At 33.4% G+C, this 20,218-nt stretch overlaps 1 protein-coding gene and 1 long non-coding RNA gene across 4 annotated transcripts; both read right to left on the bottom strand.

Annotated features, from left to right (window-relative positions):
* Nucleotides 1-1,170: 1,170 nt before the first annotated feature.
* Nucleotides 1,171-2,972, bottom strand: LOC130720501 (uncharacterized). The gene is made up of 3 exons (XR_009013091.1): nt 2,510-2,972; nt 1,743-2,286; nt 1,171-1,452 (listed from the first exon to the last, which is right to left on the bottom strand). It is a non-coding gene; the product is annotated as an uncharacterized LOC130720501 (long non-coding RNA).
* A 2,795-nt stretch (nt 2,973-5,767) lies between these two features.
* LOC130716989 (exocyst complex component SEC5A-like) lies at nt 5,768-20,136 on the bottom strand. Of its 3 annotated transcripts, none has more exons than XM_057567061.1 (21): nt 19,627-20,136; nt 17,363-17,526; nt 17,127-17,218; nt 15,925-16,119; nt 15,578-15,705; nt 15,342-15,500; nt 14,849-14,959; nt 14,150-14,224; nt 13,379-13,516; nt 13,092-13,283; nt 12,646-12,789; nt 11,668-11,794; nt 11,377-11,587; nt 10,685-10,800; nt 10,298-10,532; nt 9,460-9,553; nt 8,942-9,019; nt 8,748-8,804; nt 7,694-7,843; nt 6,662-6,877; nt 5,768-6,391 (listed from the first exon to the last, which is right to left on the bottom strand). In XM_057567061.1, the coding sequence occupies exons 1-21, from the start codon at nt 20,008-20,010 to the stop codon at nt 6,173-6,175; spliced, it is 3,285 nt and encodes a 1,094-aa protein (XP_057423044.1). In that variant the 5' UTR covers nt 20,011-20,136; the 3' UTR covers nt 5,768-6,172. The 3 variants fall into 3 exon arrangements, with proteins under 3 accessions (XP_057423044.1, XP_057423045.1, XP_057423047.1); XM_057567062.1 differs by having other exon boundaries at nt 14,849-14,953; XM_057567064.1 differs by having other exon boundaries at nt 17,363-17,543; nt 19,627-19,767.
* Nucleotides 20,137-20,218: the final 82 nt, after the last annotated feature.

The raw sequence follows: 20,218 nt of genomic DNA, 5'->3' as shown, positions 1-20,218 counted from the left end.
TGGGTTCGGGCTTCTCTGCCATCCCTACCAGAAACCAAATTGTAAAAGGATGAAAAGGGAAAGGAAAAAAGAACCTTGGATTTTGAAGTTGCGGTTTTTCAAGAAGGGTTAGCAGAATTTGAGGATTCATCTGGGTTGGAGAAAGAAGATGAAGAAGAAGATGCTGATAAGAAGATAAATGAGTTTTTTTAATAATATACTAGTGTTCTTTTTATCCGTGCGTTGCACGGGGAATATGTTTATTGCATTTGATACATCGATCATATTTTAAATTATAAAAAAATTTAAGATACTAAAAATGTAAGAAAAATCTTAATGAAGCAGATGATAAAGACATATTAATCATGGAAAAAAAAAGAATGTGTCTATTGTATTTGATACATCGATCATATTTTAAATTATAAAAAATTTAACATACCAAGAATGTAAGAACAATTATAATAAAGCAGATGATAAACACATATTAATTAGGGAAAAAAAGAATGTGATAGTAGCACAAATTATGGTTGTGAAAGATAAATCATAAAATATGACATCATTTTGTTTATTTGAAGTCATAAAATAGCAATATATCAGATTTTGTACAAAATTTATGAACCTTAAACCGACAAAAATAATTTTGCATAGATTTCAAATTAGCCAACATAGATTTGTTTTGGCAATAAATTTTAGGTGCAGAAATTTCTCCTTTCCATTTATAACTGAATGCATTCAGTTGGTATCCCATTTGATTTTATTTGAAATTTAACATAATATCAATCAATTAGTTTAGAATATAATGATTGTTTAAAAAAATACAATGATGCTTTTTATATAAAATAAAATCTCACGTTACATATACATAAAGTAATCTCTAAAATTGAAAAGAAGATTTTAATATTTTATGAAAAAGTTTCTCATATTTAAAATTTTTAAATTAGCCAACATAGATTTGTTTTGGTAATAAATTTTTGGTTCAGAAATTTCTCCTCCCCATTTATAACTGAATGCATTCGGTTGGTATCTCATTTAATTTTATTTGTAATTTAACACAATATCAATCAATTAGTTTAGAGTATAATGATTTTTTAAAAAAAATATAATGATACTTTTTATATAAAACAATATGTCACGTTACATATGCATAAAAAAATCTCTAAAGTTAAAAAGAAGATTTTAAAATTTTCAGTGTAACACATGTCAAAATAGGAGAAGGATTTACTTATACATAGGTGGCAACACCTTGAAACATCATTACAACAAACATTGATCTTTGCATGCTCTTTTTTGCCACCATTTATCAAGAAGTGTGGTCCTTTAGAGCTGTATAGTAGCCACCAACTGTATTTAGAATAACACATTTTATACTATTCTTGGTGTAGAACTCATGCTCAATTTCTTGCAAATCCATCATATCATCAATCATCGTCATGCTTCTTTGGTAGTTGGGAGCATCAATGTCTTTCTTTTACTCTACAACATTGGGAATGATCTTAAATTGTGCAAGATGATGCATCTGTTATAGAAAAAAAATACAAAACCAAATTGCAAACCAAGCAAGAGCTTACATTGCACATGTAAGATGGACAAAACAGATTGAGAGGAACAATGAAATGATGTTTAGGTAGTGGAAAACAATTGAATTACCAAAAAAAAAGGTGAGCAACAGACATGCAAGTCCATAAAACCCGGATAAGAGTTAATAATCTTTTTATACTAAGCAATCAGAATGTGTGAAGGCTATAATAAATTTCTTCCCTTACCTAAAATTGGGATGAGAAGTGATGTCCATAGAGCTCAGCAAAGTCCCTATCCTCATTATATGAACCAAGAACTGTTCATTCTGCCACCAATCTTATATCCTAACCCCATTCCACATCAGATCAAGAATTTCAGTAAAAAAATGGAGACGAAAAGTATAATGAACCACATGCTGGAAAAGTTACTTATTTGATCAGATTAATAATTCTAAGATCCAAAATCAACACAAATCAGTAGTTATAAATTTATCAGCAAGAAATGAGATAGCAAGAGCAAAGGCCATAAATTGGTGAATGAAAATAAGGAAATTTTATATGATTCATTCTCCTTATCCACATTCCCTTTCCATTCAGCTCATTAACTGTGTTAAGGCTTGCTTCCCACTAAGCAAAAGTTCAAGTATCAGTTATGAAGCCAAACTAAATGTAACTTATGAGTTATAAAGATGCAGCTATGGGTACAACTAATACTCATGGATGTGACGGATATAAAGATGCAGTTCCCGGACCATAACCCCAAACATTCTTGAGCAAAATAGGAAATTGCCTGAAAATCAAATAGAATCAAACCTTTAGTTCAGCAAATTTAGAATTTTAACCCATGTACTAATTGAAAAAAAGCTTCCACTATTGAGATAGTAAAGCAAAATAAAAGAGACTATAGCTATGTCTAAAAGCGATTTACAATTGACAACAAAAAAAAGCTATTAATTAATAAGAAAAATAGCAAAATCTGGAACTAAAAGCAATCATATGAATATATATCTTACCTAAATCTCATTTCTTTAACTGAGATCCTGGGTCAAATTTGTTGGACGTCCCTTCTTCTGGAAGAGTTTCTCTGCCTTCATGATGCTGACATTGTAGATGAAGTTTTTGCATCAAATAAACTTGCAATGGGAAGGATAAAAGCATGTAAGTCTGCTATCAATTGGCCTATTAAGAACATTCAGAATAAGGGTTGCATAAGAGAAAGCATCACAAAATAGGGAACAATGAACAAATTAAGAGAAAATTAAAGGACATGGCTTTTAGGAATTGAATCAACACTACCAAATATAGTGCTCACTAATTAGGTCAATCAAATTCAGCAACAAAAAACCTTTAGGAAGCGAAGCATAAACATTTATGTCAAACACTTACACAATTATCAACTTACACAATTATCAACACTACATTAAGCAAGTTGCATACTCGAGTAATCTTCCTCATTTTTCCTCCATGTCAACCGGTTCACAGTAGAGACATGTAGGGGAGGAGATGACTGATGCAGTATTAGTAAGGAGCAATTTAGGTAAATCTTAGATAATTAAGGCAAATCTTTTAAGATTTTAATATTTTATGAAAAGTTTCTCAAATTTAAAATTAAATTTAAAAAATTAGTTTCAAGATTTGTTATGGAAATAAATTTTAGGTTTTTTTTTTTTTGATAAGCAAAATTTGTATTAGTGGGAGTACAAGGGGTACTCAACCCTTAATACATAGACAAGGTAAAAATAAAGAAAATGCAAAAATTAAAAAGCTACCCAAATTAGATATCTAAAAAGATATCACGTCCCCTTTGAAACCCAACAGCACCAGACTAGGTAAAAAAAAAGTTTATTTTTAGAGTATTAATTAAATTTTATTTTATTTTTATTGAATTTTCGGATTTTTATTTAATTAAGGATTTTATGAGTTTTTATTGTGATTTGGTAGTTTTTGTTAATTAATTTTTAATTTTTAAGGTATTTTTATTGAATTTTTAGTTTTTTAATCTTTTAAAATTTTAAAATTTTATGAAATTTTTTTTTCAGATATTAATAATCTATTTAAATCATGATGAAATAAATTTAGTAAGGAGTAATCTAAGTAAATCTTAGATAATTAGGACAAATCTTTTAAATCAAATCTAAAATTTAAAAAGCTACTAAATAAAGATAGATAAAAACTACAAAAATCTAGAAATCACAATAAAAACTCATAAAAAAATCTTCATTTAATTAAAAATCTGAAAATTCAATAAAAATACCATAAAAATTAACTAATACTCTAAAAATAAATAATAAGATAAATTAAGATAAAATCCTTAAATAAACAACCTAAATCCTAATCAAATCTAAAATTTAAAAAGGTACTAAATAAATATAGATAAAAACTATCAAAATCTAGCAAATCACAATAAAAACTCATAAAATCTTGAATTAATTAAAAATCCGAAAATTCAATAAAAATTAATTAATACTCTAAAAATAAATCAAAAATAAATTAAGATAAAATCAAGAAATAAACAACCTAAATTCTAATCAAATCTAAAATTTATAAATGTATTTTTTTATGCAAATTAACCTGAAAATGACACGTGGAATTTTTTTTCTGAGAATTAACGTGAAAATGACACGTCACTAAATTTGCCTGATATAAGTTCTTCTTTTCTAATATATATTGATATAAAATTAAAAAATGTACTAAATAAATATAGATAAAAACTATCAAAATCTAGCAAATCACAATAAAAACCCATAAAGTCCGGAATTAGTTAAATATCCGAAAATTCAATAAAAATACCATAAAAAATAATTAATATTCTAAAAATAAATAATAATATAAATTAAGATAAAATACAAAAATAAACAACATAAATTCTAATCAAATCTAAAATTTAAAAATGTACTAAATAAAAATAGATAAAAACTATCAAAATCTAGCAAATCACAATAAAAACTCATAAAATCCGAAATTAATTAAAAATCCGAAAATTCAATAAAAATACCATAAAAATTAATTAATACTCTAAAAATAAATCAAAAATAAATTAAGATAAAATTAAGAAATAAAAAACCTAAATCCTAATCAAATCTAAAATTAAAAAATGTATTTTTTTATTAAGGAGAAATAAGGTAAGGAAAAATCAGGGCACATGTGGCAAGTGGGGCCAAGGAGAAAGAGCTTACATGTAAAATATTAGGTGAGAATTAATTTGGGAGCGACACGTCACTAACTTGGCCTGTGAGAGCGACACGTCATGCTAGAAGTTGTTCTTTTCTAATATATATAGATAGATATAGATGAGGTTAATTAGGGACATTAATTACTGAGGTTAATTAATTTATTTAATAATTTCAATAAATAAATAAATAAAAATTCCACCTAAGCTCATTAAATAACATGGCAATGCCACATAAGCTTCCCGGAGCTCCGGCATTGACCCAACCGGCCAGAAGGACCAAAGCCAACTATTTTACAAAAAACTGGGGACCAATCCCCACCTTTGCTCCGGCGAGGAACTAAAGTCATATTTATGACAAAGGTTAGGGACCAAAATCTGGATTAAGCCTATTTTCTCCTTCATCTCCCAACTCTCAAACACCGTACAACTCGGATTTTACAAATTATGCTTCTTAGGGACTCTTATGAATTCCTACCTTTTTCAGTAGTAACATGACAAGAATCTTCCCGTAATGTTTCATTCGTATTTTACAGTTCCATTAATTTGAAGAACTTCGAGGATTTTACGTATCCAAACAAGACCCCTGGAAAAGAAAAATAGACACATCCTTGCACTTGATTCTTTTTCTCTTCATTCTATTTCTATCCACGCCCCTCAGCTCTCAATCCCAACAGGAAAATTTTATGATTAATAACATACAAATGCTAACCAATGCCAAGGTATTTTATACTAATTTTTACAATAAATAATTTTCATTTCATGGTTCGGGTACTGGTAGGACACTGATAAACAAAATCCTTAATAAAACTCACCATATTTTTCCGTTCAATAAACAATTGTGTGAGATTAGCGCTTTCAAAACTACAAATAAAAAAACAATCATCTCAAATATATTGCAGCAACAATAAGTAACCTTATCAAACATCTAATAGGAATCCAAGGGATTTTCCCCCCAAATATAACCACACAAAAAATAATCCAAGAGTTATTTTGCATTCATGATTTCACAAAAAAGTAACAATCCTAGAACTCATGGTAATTATAACTATACACATTGAGAAAAACTATCATAGTACCAGAAAATATAAATATCTACAGATTGAAAAAACTGAACTAGAGCTCTGAATCATGATTATATCAAGAGCCATAACTCTCAATTAGAAAAAAGTGCTCCAATCTATTTGTTTGTTTAATGCAAGACTTAACCAAGATCATGGCCGAGCCATATTCATTGGTCTCACTCGATATAGAATTCGCTTTCTTAATTTACAGTGTACACATTCAAAGGCGTGCAAAACCGAGTGTTCAAGGCAAACACAGAAGTGCCAACACATGGTCCAAAACTCATTAATATGTGGTGATTGTCATCCACATACAACAACAAAAAAGAAATGAAAACAATGCAAAGAATACAATTTTTCATTACCTATAGAAACAAAAATATACAAGAATAAATACATAATAGGCAAAGAAACTAAAAGAATAGGATGCTAATTTATATTCATCAATGTCTCTGCCGTGAGAAACCTGATGATCCAGTATTAAAGTTACCTCTGTAGTTCTTGCTAGGAGAATCCATCGAGTTCTTGAAGGGAGAGTAGGCAGATTTGGCTGATTCAGGCACAGAGTCCAAAGGAATGGATTCAGCAAAGCATGCTGTGTTAATGCGTGTCCGTTCAAGCTCCAATTGTAGGAACTCAGAGCTGTACTGCTGGGCAAGAGACTGCAATTAACAATATACAGCTTTAGATGCTAAATTTATTAAGCAACAGATGACATGTATTCCAGGGAACTTAACCCCTTTTTTCACAATGTCGAGAAACCACATCAAAATAAAACCTCACTTTCATAATGAAACACATTGTCTCTAGACTCTCTCCAAAATACAATCCAGCATAAATCAATGAAAGATATTATAACCCCCAAGTTATTTTGCATTCTCAGCATTTAGACATGTGAAATGAAAACCAAACCACAGTAACCAGCATCTTACAATGAGTTCATCGGGTGATATGGATGTTCCTTGTTGCTTATCATCTACAAGTGCATCTTCACTCCCGCGAGTTGCCCGGCGATTATGTCCTGGATTGTCCACAGCATCAGTCACACTTTCGGTGGCTTTTTCCAAAAGTAATCCTTGTAGTGACTTTAAGGAATCTCTTGCATCAGATGTAAAATATGGGTTTAATACAGTCTCGAAGTATTCAAGCTGCAGGAATACAAGGCAATTTATCAACAATCTTAACTAGAAGTTAAATTCCTAATTATCATGTCTGAATATAAACTGCCTGTAAGGGCTATAAAACATGCATGACAAGAAGCACCTTGTCTTTCAGCCTCATAGAAAATACCATATAGAATATATTTTCCTGATTCTCAAGTATTTTTAATATCCCAAGGTAGAAAAGAAAAGGTGTTTCCTTATACTCCCACCGTGTGGAAACTAGAGAGCTTCAATTCTGGAGAAGATTTTAGCCTGTTTGGTATTTTTTCGTTTTCAGTTTCAGTTTTAAATTACAAAACTGTCACATTGTACATTTTGTTTCCTATTTCCAAAGTTTTGTACAGGAAGCAGTGAAAACAATAAGTTGTTTTCATTGTTTCCTCACAACTTTAAAAAAAGAAAGACATGAAATGAAAACAGAAAATGAAAAGAAACCAAAACAGGCAAATTATGACCAGCAAAGAACCTCACTAATACTATGCAGCAGAATGAATGAAGAGGGGGGGTGGAATAACTACAGAATGCATTATACATGTTTTATTCTTACATTGCAGTCAGTAGGGAAAGGGACAGCTAGTCAAGTATCAAAACAAAGGTAGGTTAAAAAAATTCCAATTAAACATATTTTTTCTTTACACAAGAATAAAATATTAATACATGTATGCCCCCCCCCACCCCCACAGAACATCAAAGTTGAGTGGAAGCCAAGGGGTCAAGACATGCCACAAGCTTCTTGAGGGTTTAATACGCACGCCATATCTATTGTGGTGTGGGGCTTAAAATGCCAGTGCTAGAACTCACCTCAAGCATGAGTTGACAGAATCCATTTGTATCAAGTGCTCTAAGATCTTGACTTTCATTTTCATGAAAAATGCTGATGAATGTGTCAATCAAGCCTTCCACAAGAATGCCAAGTGTTTTATCCAAGAGAGGTTTACAACCAGCAAAAACCTGTTACAAAAAACAGTTCATCTTCGCAGGCTACTTTTGATCAAATAAAAGCGAAACAATTATTTTCTTGAATTGGTGCTGATGAGATAAAATATTGTTCAAACTTCAAACATAATAGCCCAGTTTAGGAATAAAAGATCTGATTGAGAATAAAATGCTCAAACATCATGTTCAGGTTATCCACTCATAAGAATTCTCTATGTGTATGGATTCAAAACCAATTTGAACAGACTACTACAGAAAATTAGTAAAGTACAATACCGATCATAATACAAGGTCCACAAAGAGTACATGGAGACACTAATGCTCCTTCTTCAAAATCCATTTGGTACACAAATTAGAAAACCCCTATAAAGTCCTTCACCAATCGTCTGGACAGTGGTCGTGATAGGTAGATCTATTAATCTAATTCAAAATGGAAAGACTTATTTATTTATTGACCAGCACCAGGTTATACCTGGAACAAAGTTGTTGATAATTCAAGTGAAACTCAGGTATGCATTCAAGTTGGACCATTTTCTTTTTAGCAATTTCTCAAGTTTTGTCCAGAGTAAAAAGCATAATATGGCGGTGTTACTGGTTTCAAATTATAGTGGTATCTTTGGTAGGAAAAGAATGGTCAGGCCTTTAACAGAAACACCAAGCACTGGATTTACTTCAAAACATCAGTATTTTCACGGCCTTTGTAGAGTTCAGTACATGAGCTATTATTTGAAGTAGTCTCCTGCACACAGCGCAGGAGACCCTTTGCAAGGTTTTTCTAGTACTACTACATAAGAATCTTACCCTCTGATGCTCCAAGTTTCTCTTCAAATAAAATTTATGTTTTAGTCTTTTAGCTGCTTCTTTTTTTGATAAAAAAGTGAATGTACCATTTAAACCCCATATGACATGCAATAATTACCTCTGCATGCACAGCTACCAATGTATGCAGCAACTCTACTGCTGCATCACGAACACCCTGAAAGATACCCGCATAAAATGGAACATCACATCTAAACAGCATTTCCCAAAGTAAAAACAAAGGAAAAAATTAAGAAGAAACAAAGGAAATATTGTTTGCATTCACAGTAAACAATATTCACACTAGGTGCTCACTTTAACTGCAGGTGCTGCTCCCCACTGAATACCAGAATTCAACAGATAACCCATGGCAGCAGATCTGGTCAAGTTTGCCTGATGATACACAAGAAAGTGTAAGCGTATTTAATATGAAAGCAGGAGTGCAGGACTACAAAGGGCATCTTTTCAAACAAGAAAGTGTATAGAACTTTGCATAAATTAAGCAAAAGCAGATATTAATTACTTAAATTATTTCATTATTTATAGTCAATAGCTGATACTTTGGCTGCACAGGAAACAGGCTATGGGACTTGGAGGAAGAGGAGCTTCTGATTACTATCTTATCCATCCATGCGCAAAACTCTATTCAGATCATGAAAACTTCAACTATAGAAGGCATTTCATATAATCCAGAAAAGTACAATTGTATTCACAAACCATAAAAAGCAACTTGCTGCTCCTATAGCTATCCTTACATACAGCCTCTATATTCAATTCATCTACTTCCCTCCCAGTTATTTTCTTGCAGGATAGAAATGATATTTTTGTATTACCTTTGCAAAAGTATACTGTTCAAGGACCTTCTCTTCAAGCCCTGAGAAACAGATAGTAAGATCTTGTACATCACTGTTTCCTTCATCCTTTCCCCTGAATTAAAGGCAAACCAAGAACCAGCATTGTGCAATTAAATATGAAGTTGGCTAAAATATATAAATAGAACCTAATATAGAACAGAGCTACAACTCGTCAGTCACATAGGGAATGATACAAGAGAATAAATTTGATCAGGTGAAAGTATTCCTGCTATCCAAATAGGATCCCATTCTCAATGCTTAATTAAACATTATACAAAAAATTGAAACAAATACAAGGTTGGTAGCATTTTAAAGACTGCTGACAAGCAAATTATTGCAAAGGAACGAAATAGACAGGACTAACTGACTAAGAAATCTGAGCAAATTCTGGCATGCATCAAATAATAATTTTCTTATTTGCGAGCATGGCTGACTCTTGCAACCTAACAAGGTCAGCAAACCTCGCACAAATGGTACATATTCCTGAGGAATGTGGAACTCGACAATATTTTACTTGCATCAATAGATGCAGCAGAGCTCAGGGCCTGTTTGCTTGAAGAAAAAATGTTTCTGTATTCACTTCAAATTACAAATATGTTGCCTTTTTTACTTTATTTCCTGATTTTAAGTACATGTACAGAAAATAAATAAAGCAATTGAAAATTTGTTTACACATTTGTCTGTACAAATATTTGAAAATAGGAAACAAATTGAAAATATAATTTTTTTTTCAAATAAGTGAACAGCAAATGTTTTCACAAATCGAACAGGCTCTTGGAAATTTTCCTAAAATAATGTTACAAAAACAATGAAGTACCTCGAATGCAGCCATATGTGTCTATATTTGTCATATAACTCATAAGAAAGTTCATCCTTGCAATATCCGATATTGCTTAGAACAATTAATAACTGTTGATGGGGATCAGTAACGCCTCCTTGAAGATCACAAGGTTCATTTTCTTCTAATTCATATGTATATCCATTCAGTAACTGGGATCCTTCTTTCTCTGATCTATGTTGGCCAAGTTCAATTCCAATACGCTCCAGATTACCTGACAATCAACCACAGAAGAAAATCTTAAAAATGAAATTGAATTTCTCTGACACCATTTTGTTCTTTCACCATCTTTAATTTCCCTTTTATTTATTTTATCTGGATAAGTATACTATTGGTTAAAAGATTAGTCCAACTAATCCAACATACCAGCAAAATCCAGGAAACAGTTCAAAAATGCAAGTCTGACAGATTCTTGAATTTCCTGAAGTTGAAAAAATGTATCCTCTGATTTTTCTGCCTCGCTCTTTAAGGACTGAAGCATCCTGAAGAGATCATAATTGAAATATTAAACCAATTTTTAAATAAAATAAAAACCGAGACAAATGTAAAGCAGGGAACAGGGTTCTCAATGTGTGGGAACCATGACATATACAGAAGCATTAAACGTTAGAGCAAATATAGTGTATTAGACAATAAACATCAGACAGTAAGAGGTGAACTGTGAATTTCCCACGTTGAAGCCTAACGTGCAGTTGTGTGACTGTGTAAGGCATCCTGTCAGCAAAATAAAACCATTGTAGGTCTTCCTTCTTAAGCTTTTAGCAGAGTTGATCTTTTACAAATCAAAATCTAAGATTTCCCGACCCACAATCATGAATATACGATGTTTGAAGTCCAAGAAACACTTAGGATTTTCCTATTGGCTATTAGCCTATTACCCATAATACCAAACTGTAATTAAAGGTCAGACATGTGAAGAATAAAGAAACTTAAGAGTTGAAATTATCATGGGCAAGGTTTAGAAAATGCAAGCATAATTGGTAAATAAAATTATAAAATTCATTTTATTTTCATTAAGCAAAAGCCAAATTAGATTCTATAGGATAACATATACTTACGAATGGATCTGATCCATTGCAGAGGCAACAGCTGAACGGAATGTTAAAGGCAAGTATGAGATTGCATATGGGGATTTGTTCCTTTCAAGAATTGAAACAATAACCCATGTCACATCTTTTGAAACCTCTTCAACTGATGCTCGCATCCAAGAGCAAAGCCTCAGAACATAAATCCTTATAATCTCTGATTGCAGTGATCGGAGTGCAGAAACTGGGACAAAAAGAAAGACAAGCACTCAGAACCTTAGCAGACTACAACTACACCAGCTTTAATGTTCAGAGGATTGATACCAGCAATCTGAGGTGCAGCTTCTTTCAATTCCAAAGCCACACATGCTTTAGATATATCTTCAATGGCTTTACTCATGTAGGGCCGGAGGACATTTGATTCTTCTAGATCCTGAAAAACGTTAGTAACCTGCACCAATGGGATACCATCAGGATGTGTATGCCATACTAATAGGAAAAGAAGCAAAACATGGACCACATTTTATTTGTCAAATCAACCATGTTTGCACTAATACCGCGGTTTTGGCATGTAGGTAACCCCAACATGTTTATATAAAATAGGTTTCTAAATACAGCAACTTGAACTAGCTACAGTGTAAAAGAAAACGGGCCAAATACGCCAGATCTTTTGAAAAAGAAAAAAATTAACATAGGTGAAACTCCAAGAATGCCAACAAGACTGGTAGCACTGAAATAACTTTATTACACTCTAATCTTTTAACAGTCCTTCAGTTGTCTATGCAGTTACAGGCTACAGCCACAGTGAATAACTTACTCTCTACCTTAGACCAATAACTTTGTACACTCTCTTACTTCAGGCAGAAGCTTTGTCTGAAATTCTCTCCAGAAGGTTTATCACTTTATCTCATTTTCTCACTTCAGTGATTTCTATCATTGATATCTCTGTTAAGACTCCACCATCTTCATTGTATAAACATTGTACTGTTTGTTCAAATTCAATGTCAAATCAAGCATATCACTTACTTCTGTAGCCAGACATAATCTCCAAAATTTATATGGGTATCACTTACTTGTTATAAAGATAAATCTAAACCACAAATTTCTAGCTCAACAATAATCTCCAAAATTACAAGAAGCCCAATCTGTGACTAAAAATTAAAAAAGCCAAAAGATAATACTATTAAGAAACTAATATAAAATTAACAAGAAAATACATAAAAAATATTTTCCAGGCCATAATGCTAAAGAGGCACGAAAAACATTTTACTTGTTGGAAAAGGGTCATGCAAACACCATTACCTTAACTCCATACAGTGATATTGTGCTGCATATCATTGCGGCAACTTCATCAAGGGAATGACTAGAATATTTCCCTTCTCCAGCTTTTTCTTCAATTTTATTTGCAGAAGTATTGGAATTTGAATCTGTGGGTACTTGGGAAGACTGGAAAATGAAAAGGTCCCACAAAAAAATAGCAGATGAAATTAAATATGACAAATTTAAGAAAACAAACAGCATTGAAATAAGAAACATAGAATGAAAAAGTACAAAAAAAAGATCCTAACTGCATTTCCAGAAGAATCCCATGTCTAGATTACAGAGGGAGAAATTGAAAATTTGGAAACAGAGAATAAAAGAATATGAAAATCCAGACATGCTCTCAGCTTCAAAATGAAATATTACAAATAACTCGTGTATATATATACACATCAACACACCAAATAAATAACAAGAGTTAATAATACCTTTGCAAATTTACCACTGAAAACCGAGAGTGCAACCTTCCAGAAGGCTGGTATATGATGGATGATTACAGCAGTTAATCTTCGGATATACCTTCCTCTTAAACCATCAACCTCTTCACTACTTAGGTCTACAGGATGAGACTGGACCGCCGGATCGGAATTACCATTAATAGAAGAGTTGTTGACATCTGACTGACAACAGTTATAAAAAGAATATTAAAAAAAAAGGTAAAACCAATTTTTAACCCAGATTAATAACCTTAAATGAAAATAAACTTTGCACCTACAGATTCACTCAGTTCTTCTTGAATTTGCCTCCATCTGGCATCAGAAAGAGCCTTTTCACGCAACTCATTATGCAAATTTTCCACTCTGACCTCGTGATCTAAAGTACACTTCTCAAGCAAACCACGAATTCTCTGATTCTGTAAATGAAACAAAAAACCAATGGACTTACAATTTGGCTACCCAATGCAAAGTGAAAATGACAAATTCTAAAAAAAACTGAAGCTTGACGGGAGAAAAATTAAAGGGGGCAGTAGGTATAAATCAACATTTCAACTTGATACTTATCTAATAATGTATAATGGAATGGAGTGGAATGAGATGGATAGGAGTGGAGAGGAACAGAGCATAATGGAATAACTTCAAAATTCCATTGTTTGGATATTTTAATAATGAAATGGATAAAAAGCCATGTTCCATCTTATTCTACTTGTTGAGAGTGAGAGAAACGAAAAACATAGAATGAATTGGCGGGGAAGAAAAAGTGGGGACCTTTGATTTCATCATATTTCAAACATCAAACCAATGGAACCTTTCGTGATTCCATTCTATTCCGCTCCATTCCATCCTTTTCCATCAATTCAAACAAATCCTTAGTCTTTACAAATTACAATAGGTCTATGACAATATTACCAGCAGTAACATCCTATCAGTTGGCATTGTATCCTTAATCCAGGATATTGTTTAGTCAACAGTCAAAACAGCTCTAGTGGTAAATATGAAAAACTAAATGACAAATATTTCAAAACATGGTGTGAATAAGAATTTTCAACCTGTATGTTCAAATAATGCCATACTGGATCTGACTCCGGTTCCAAATCCAACAGTAACCTCACAGTATTCTCAAGCTACATAAAGAACAAACAAGTGTTAGGACCATCCCTGCATGCAGGAAAATAATAAGGCTACTGAACAAATCTCTAACTTAATCACCTTATTATGAAATATATATTATGCAAACCCCAACTGCAAGCAATCATCAACTCTCCTCAGTTATGCCTTTCTTTTTAAGCCATAAAATAGTAGAGAATATTTTATTTTAAAGTAGACCTGCTTATAGCACAACTGGCAGTCTTGCACAATATTATGTAAGAATGAATAGTAACTACTAAGAGGGTGAGCCTTGCGCGACGGTAAAGTTGCTGCCATGTGACTTAGCAGTCACAAGTTCGAGTCGTGGAATCAGCCTCTTGCACAAATGCAAGGTAAGGCTGCCTACATTAGATTCACAAAGTGGGTACCTGTCCTCCCCGGACCTTGGGCATAGCTGGAGCTTTATAGCACCAGGTTTGCCCTTTTTTAGTGAATAGTAATGTAACTACTGCACAAGATGCAGGAGCAATCATAACAACACCAATCACCACAAGCAAATGTACTGCATAATAACATGCCACCATGTCTAAAGGTGACACTTCTTCAAAACAAAAATTCCAGTCCAATATGGCTCTAAAGTGCAGAAATTAAAAACTTACACTTGTAAGATCCATTAGGGGATCTTCCATAGACTTGAAAAGCATAGACTTGAACTCATTCATCACTTTTTCAACCTCTTCGAGAACACGTTTCAGGATCCCGACCTGAATCTAAATCAAGACCATATGAAAGTTAACTTCATTAAGTCAAATAAAATGGTAAAGTGATTTGTTAGAATAACCATACAAAATCTACAAAAATGATATACCCAAATAAATGCTTGAATGGATGCATATTAGAGTAACAAGTGTGACTAAAAGAAGTCCCAAATTGTATAAATAAGCAAGTGTGCAATAGTATATAAGTTAAAGGACCAACATACCCTTTGCCTTAGGGTTTTGTGGTGAAAGCATGTGGATGATGGGAATTCACTTATATTAAATTCTAATAATGCATCTTGAGAACAAAAAATCACGAGCATGTAGAAACCTCTAAAATAAACTTGTTTACCAATGAAACAATAGAAACCTACAGAAAGGTAAAAATTTATACATGAGAGGGAAGAGCAATTGACTTGGCCTTCTTGTATTCCCTGACTGCCAAATCATATTCACCCTTACTAATGCTAACACGGATAGTGCTCGGTAGGTTGAAAAGCGTGCGGAACCTCTGTAGCATTCCCTGTACACTCCTGATTTTTTCTGCTTGAGCCTACACAATACATAGAAGTCATGAATAAAGCTACTCTTAGCAGTCACAAGAAGACTTAGAATTGAGACTTCATTCACCTGTCTCTCAAATAAAGGCTTCAAAGCATGACTGGCCTGCGAACTAACTTCTTGAATAATATTAAACAAATGGGCAGTCCCAGAACCTTCAGGGTCATCCTCAATTCGTCTTAACTTTGACTCAATATCTGTAAATTAAAATGTGCTTCATATGAAAATAAATGACTCGTAGGAAACAATTCTGTTGAACTTGACTTTCTTAACCTATAAGCATGGACAACTAATGAAAGAAAAAGAGTAAGAAATTGAGCAAGATAGGAGTACCCATCACCAATGATAAATTATTACTTCAATTAGTTCAATGGTGAAACCAGGTACCATGCAAAAGTCAACTACATAGTCCATACCATCAATTGTGGTTTTGCATGAGACAAAGCAGTCAAAATTGTCCTTCACCAACTGCTTTCTCTGCTCAGTACGACTTTTGAAATCCGTTTTCAAAGCAAGGGCACCAGACTCCAGATCAGCAGCACTTGTATTACTGTGTATCCGTGATAAGAACAACTGTGCATCAAAATTCTCCGAAAAATACAGCAATTTCTCTGTATAATGGCATCAAAGATACTATTACTGTAGTGAACACTTAAAAAAAAAAATAATAATAATAATAATAATAATAATAATAATAATAATAATAAAGAAAGGTGATAGAAGTTCCTAACCAATCTAAGCCACACTATCTCATAGGTATTTGCTGCATTCTTATGTAACGTAAAACTCATTTGCTAAAAGTTTACACAACACTGGATGCCCCTTTATCACTACATGCTATTAAGTATTAACTGTTATTTAATATTGATAGGTTCTTTGAGTATAGTTACGGTATCACAATAATTTTCAGAGATCGGCATCTACATTTTTTTTACAAAAGAAATAAATAAAAAAAGAGTGTAGTCACCAAAATTTGTGATTTCACTTTAAGCTATATTAGAATTTGGGTTTGGCCTAACTCTAGCCCAAAAGCTAGCTTAGGGGTGAGGATTTTTATACCCATTATAAGGGCTTATTAGTTATTAGACCCTCCCACGCTCAAGATTGGACATCGAGAGCGTGGAATTTGTAGGAATGAAATATGGGGGTGACCCATATATGGGTAGCCTGATAAACAAATCTATGATAGGCTTTGATACTGTATTAGAATTTGGGTTAGGCCGAACTCTACCCCAAAAGCTAGCTTAGGGTGAGGGTTGTTTTATTTTACCCTTTATAAGGACTTATTAGGTCATATCTCTAGTCAATGTGAGACTTCTTAACAAGCTATAATGCCTAAGAACCCTAGCGTGAAGCCAAAGGTTTTTGTCCTCCGCTGTCTTTATCATTACAACCCAAGTAACAAGTAAACATCCCATTCAGACCCCTAAATATTTTACAGGCTAAAACCATTTAACAACAAACTCTTCCACATTCGAATTCAAACCTAGCATAACTGTCTGCTCTGCAAGTGCTGTTTTCCTTCCTATTAACAAACTTCACTCAATTGACAAATACTGAAGTACAGAGCAATTAAAGTAAATATGCTACATAATTTCTAATAACAAAATATCATTACCACGAAGGGCGCTATCCTCATTATCTTTTTCAGTCTTAGGAGAACTGTGTGAAGACTCAGTGATCAACCTTAATGTTCTGTTGTCTATGATCCTGATCACACCAATAAACAACCAGGATTAATCCCTCAGAAAACTAAAACATGGAAAACAACGCCATCTGTAAAGCCAAAAGGAAACAAGAGGAAGAGGAGAACGTGCAAATGCAATGTAAGATAATCATCAAAATGAACTTTACCCTAATCCCAGTGGATCAACACATTCCATGCCACGAGGGAATGACTGTAAGTAGGTAAGCCCCTTTCTACCCAATGCAGAACCTTTCCTTTCAATTTTATGAGCAAATTTTTGAGCCACGGGTGCTGTCCTCGTTTCTCTCATTGCACGAACCCTATGAGCAAGCTGTCAAAGAAGCCCAACTACATTAAATTAAATAGAATTTCATAAGTTATTACATTTACTACACTTAATATCATAATGAAAGAAATCCAAAATGAATAAAACAGTGAAATTTTCAATCCTCCAAGTTCAAGGTGATTAATGTATTCTAAAAGGTTTCATAATATATTTTGTGGAAAAGAAGAAGTATTAACAGTACTAACCAGAAATGACATATCAAATATAGCTTATGAAACATGAGATGACAAAAATACAATCTGTTCCCACTTGACATTGTCACATCCATCCTCCATGTCCAAGATGAAAAACATTCAACAGTGTCCCACGGTATATTAAAAAAAAAAAACAAAAGAGCAAGCACTGGAAAACAAAAATGACAAGCCAGATATAGTGCATAGAACATGAGATGCCCACAAATCCAACCTAATGTAAATAGCCTTATAAAACTCATTAAATTTAAGGCAAGTGTAATTTAACCTTAGTCACAATGAAAGCATCACTAATATGATATAAGATGCTAGTAATCAGAGCAAGGTTATTAGTATATGACTCCAAAGGCTTTTAGTTTTCCCATAATGAATTACTATTAGTAAGAAACTAAAACAACAATTACATTTTATTTGAATAGACGGATGATCGAAAAATGCAAAGCATACAATAAACTGATAGTCATTGAAGAAAAAAGGAATATAAGAGTATATAGTATGTAACTATGTAATAGACATAACAAGTGAAGACATTAGTTGTTTATTTCGAGTATACTTTAAAGTTAGGGAACGATATTGGAATATGCATGTTATACAACACAAGGAAAGATAAACAAGAAAACAAGTATAGAAGCATAATGAAATTAGGAAACATGTCCTAAGGATTAATTGACTAGACAAGATATTCTAAAATCTTATAAGATAATCTAATGCACTCCCTCAGGTTAAAAGCTTAGTTAGCTTTAAGCTAACAAGTTATTACAAATAAACATACTATAAGAATAAAATCTCAAAAGTAATGTTTGATCCAAAAAAATAGTTGGAAAGATAACTTAGGGAAATTGGAGATATGAAAAGAGAAATGCCAGGAAGGAAGCTCAGCAAGAAGGCTAAAATGACTAACACCCACAAGAGCTCTTTGGAAAGTCGCATGGCCAACAAGGAAGGGACAATGCTATTGCTACAGAGGCACACAGCCAAAGAAACAGCAATTGGGAGCTACAAGAGATCCAAAGATACTCTGAAGATAATCAAATATACTCTAATAGACTCAGAAGAAATCAAAACTGTATGCCGAGAAGAGGGTTCCTACCAAACATTCAAACCCATATCCCAATCTTTATCTCTAGACTTTAGTTACTTCCCACACAAACATTCAAGAACACACGAAATCAACTCATAAGGGAGTAAAGATTATGATAACACTAAGGGTGCATTAGGAAGAGCTTATTTTACAGTATAAGTCCTTTTAGTTGTTTGGTCATAAGCGCTTATTCATAAGCTATTTTAAAAAAAATTATTGAAATAAATTGAAAATAAGCTATATATAAGCATAAGCTCTTTTTCACAAGCTATCCTGAATAGCTTATGAAAATAAGCTCAAAACAGCATATGGTAGGCCATAAGCTGTTTGCATAAGCTCTCCCAAACACTGGCATAAGAGCTTATGCTATCAGATAAGCTCAAATAAGCTCTTCCAAACGGGGCCTAAGTTCACGAAAATAGCTTACGATCTACCTATAAGCTCTTTTACTAGCTAATGAATAAGCATTTAAGTAAGTTAATTACCCAAACACACCCTAAAGCTTTGACATCCAAATTCTGAATAGAACCCCCAAATAGCTAATCACAACAGTTCAACATTCTAGTCATCAGCAAGATTACAGAGTCAGAGAGTGAAGTATGACTATGGATTCCTCTCTTTCTGATTTCCTATCATTTTCTACTACTGACCAAGGCACTTGCAACATTGCTACACTATTGGTATCTACAATTTTCAGCTCTAGCCTCTATCTTATCTAGGTTAAAACTTCCTATCATACAAATTGGGGAAAAAAGCAAGAGAGTAAAGTGTGACATATACGAAATGAACCCTAAATCAGAAAGCACAGCATACCTCAGCCTCATCAACATGCTTCCATCGACTAGGCTCCTCACCATCCCAAGTCCGATCCTCATCCCTTGACGGCTGCCTTCCGCTACCACCAGCACCACCACGGCTCTTAGACGGAGCAACCGGATCTCTAGCATTATCCTCATCACCACTAGATATACTAAGCAGCTCCACTTCGGAATCATCGTCGTCATCGGCGACTCTTCCTTTGGGAGCGGACTTGGCGGCCTGAGGCGCGGGGCGCTTGGGCTGAGAAGAAGGTGGTTGGACGTAGTTGGCGACGGGCTTGCGGGAATTGGAGGAGGATTTGCCGTAGTTGAGATCTCGTTGGGCTTGCTCCTTCAACGCCATCTGAAGGAGCTCGTCTTCGTCGCTATCGCTTGACATTGCTGGTGACGATGCTTCTTCTTCTTCGATGGGAAGGAGAGAAGAATCGCGATGGTGAGTTTTAGATCTGAGTCATACAATTCTTCACTGTATGTGTATTGTTTGATTTTCACCGATTGTTCAAAGAAGACTCTTCCAATTTCAATGTATTTTTTTTGTCAAATTGTCACTGTGTAAGAAAAAATTAGATGGTCCATTTATTTTATTT

This window comes from Lotus japonicus, chromosome 5, assembly GCF_012489685.1.
Source record: "Lotus japonicus ecotype B-129 chromosome 5, LjGifu_v1.2".
In the NCBI taxonomy this organism is placed as follows: domain Eukaryota; kingdom Viridiplantae; phylum Streptophyta; class Magnoliopsida; order Fabales; family Fabaceae; genus Lotus; species Lotus japonicus.
The sequence above is the reverse complement of the archived record's forward strand: the minus strand, read 5'-3'. Positions and strand labels throughout refer to the sequence as shown.

Bases quoted from the DNA above. Each gene is read 5' to 3' on its own strand.
- LOC130716989 (XM_057567061.1), bottom strand. From the start codon at position 20,010: ATGTCAAGCGATAGCGACGAAGACGAGCTCCTTCAGATGGCGTTGAAG. The intron at 15,501-15,577 runs GTGAATGAAGTC...TGTATTGTGTAG, and splicing joins AGCCTTTATTTGAGAGACAG to GCTCAAGCAGAAAAAATCAG. The intron at 6,878-7,693 runs GTGAGTTCTAGC...GTATTCCTGCAG, and splicing joins TCTGTCAACTCATGCTTGAG to CTTGAATACTTCGAGACTGT.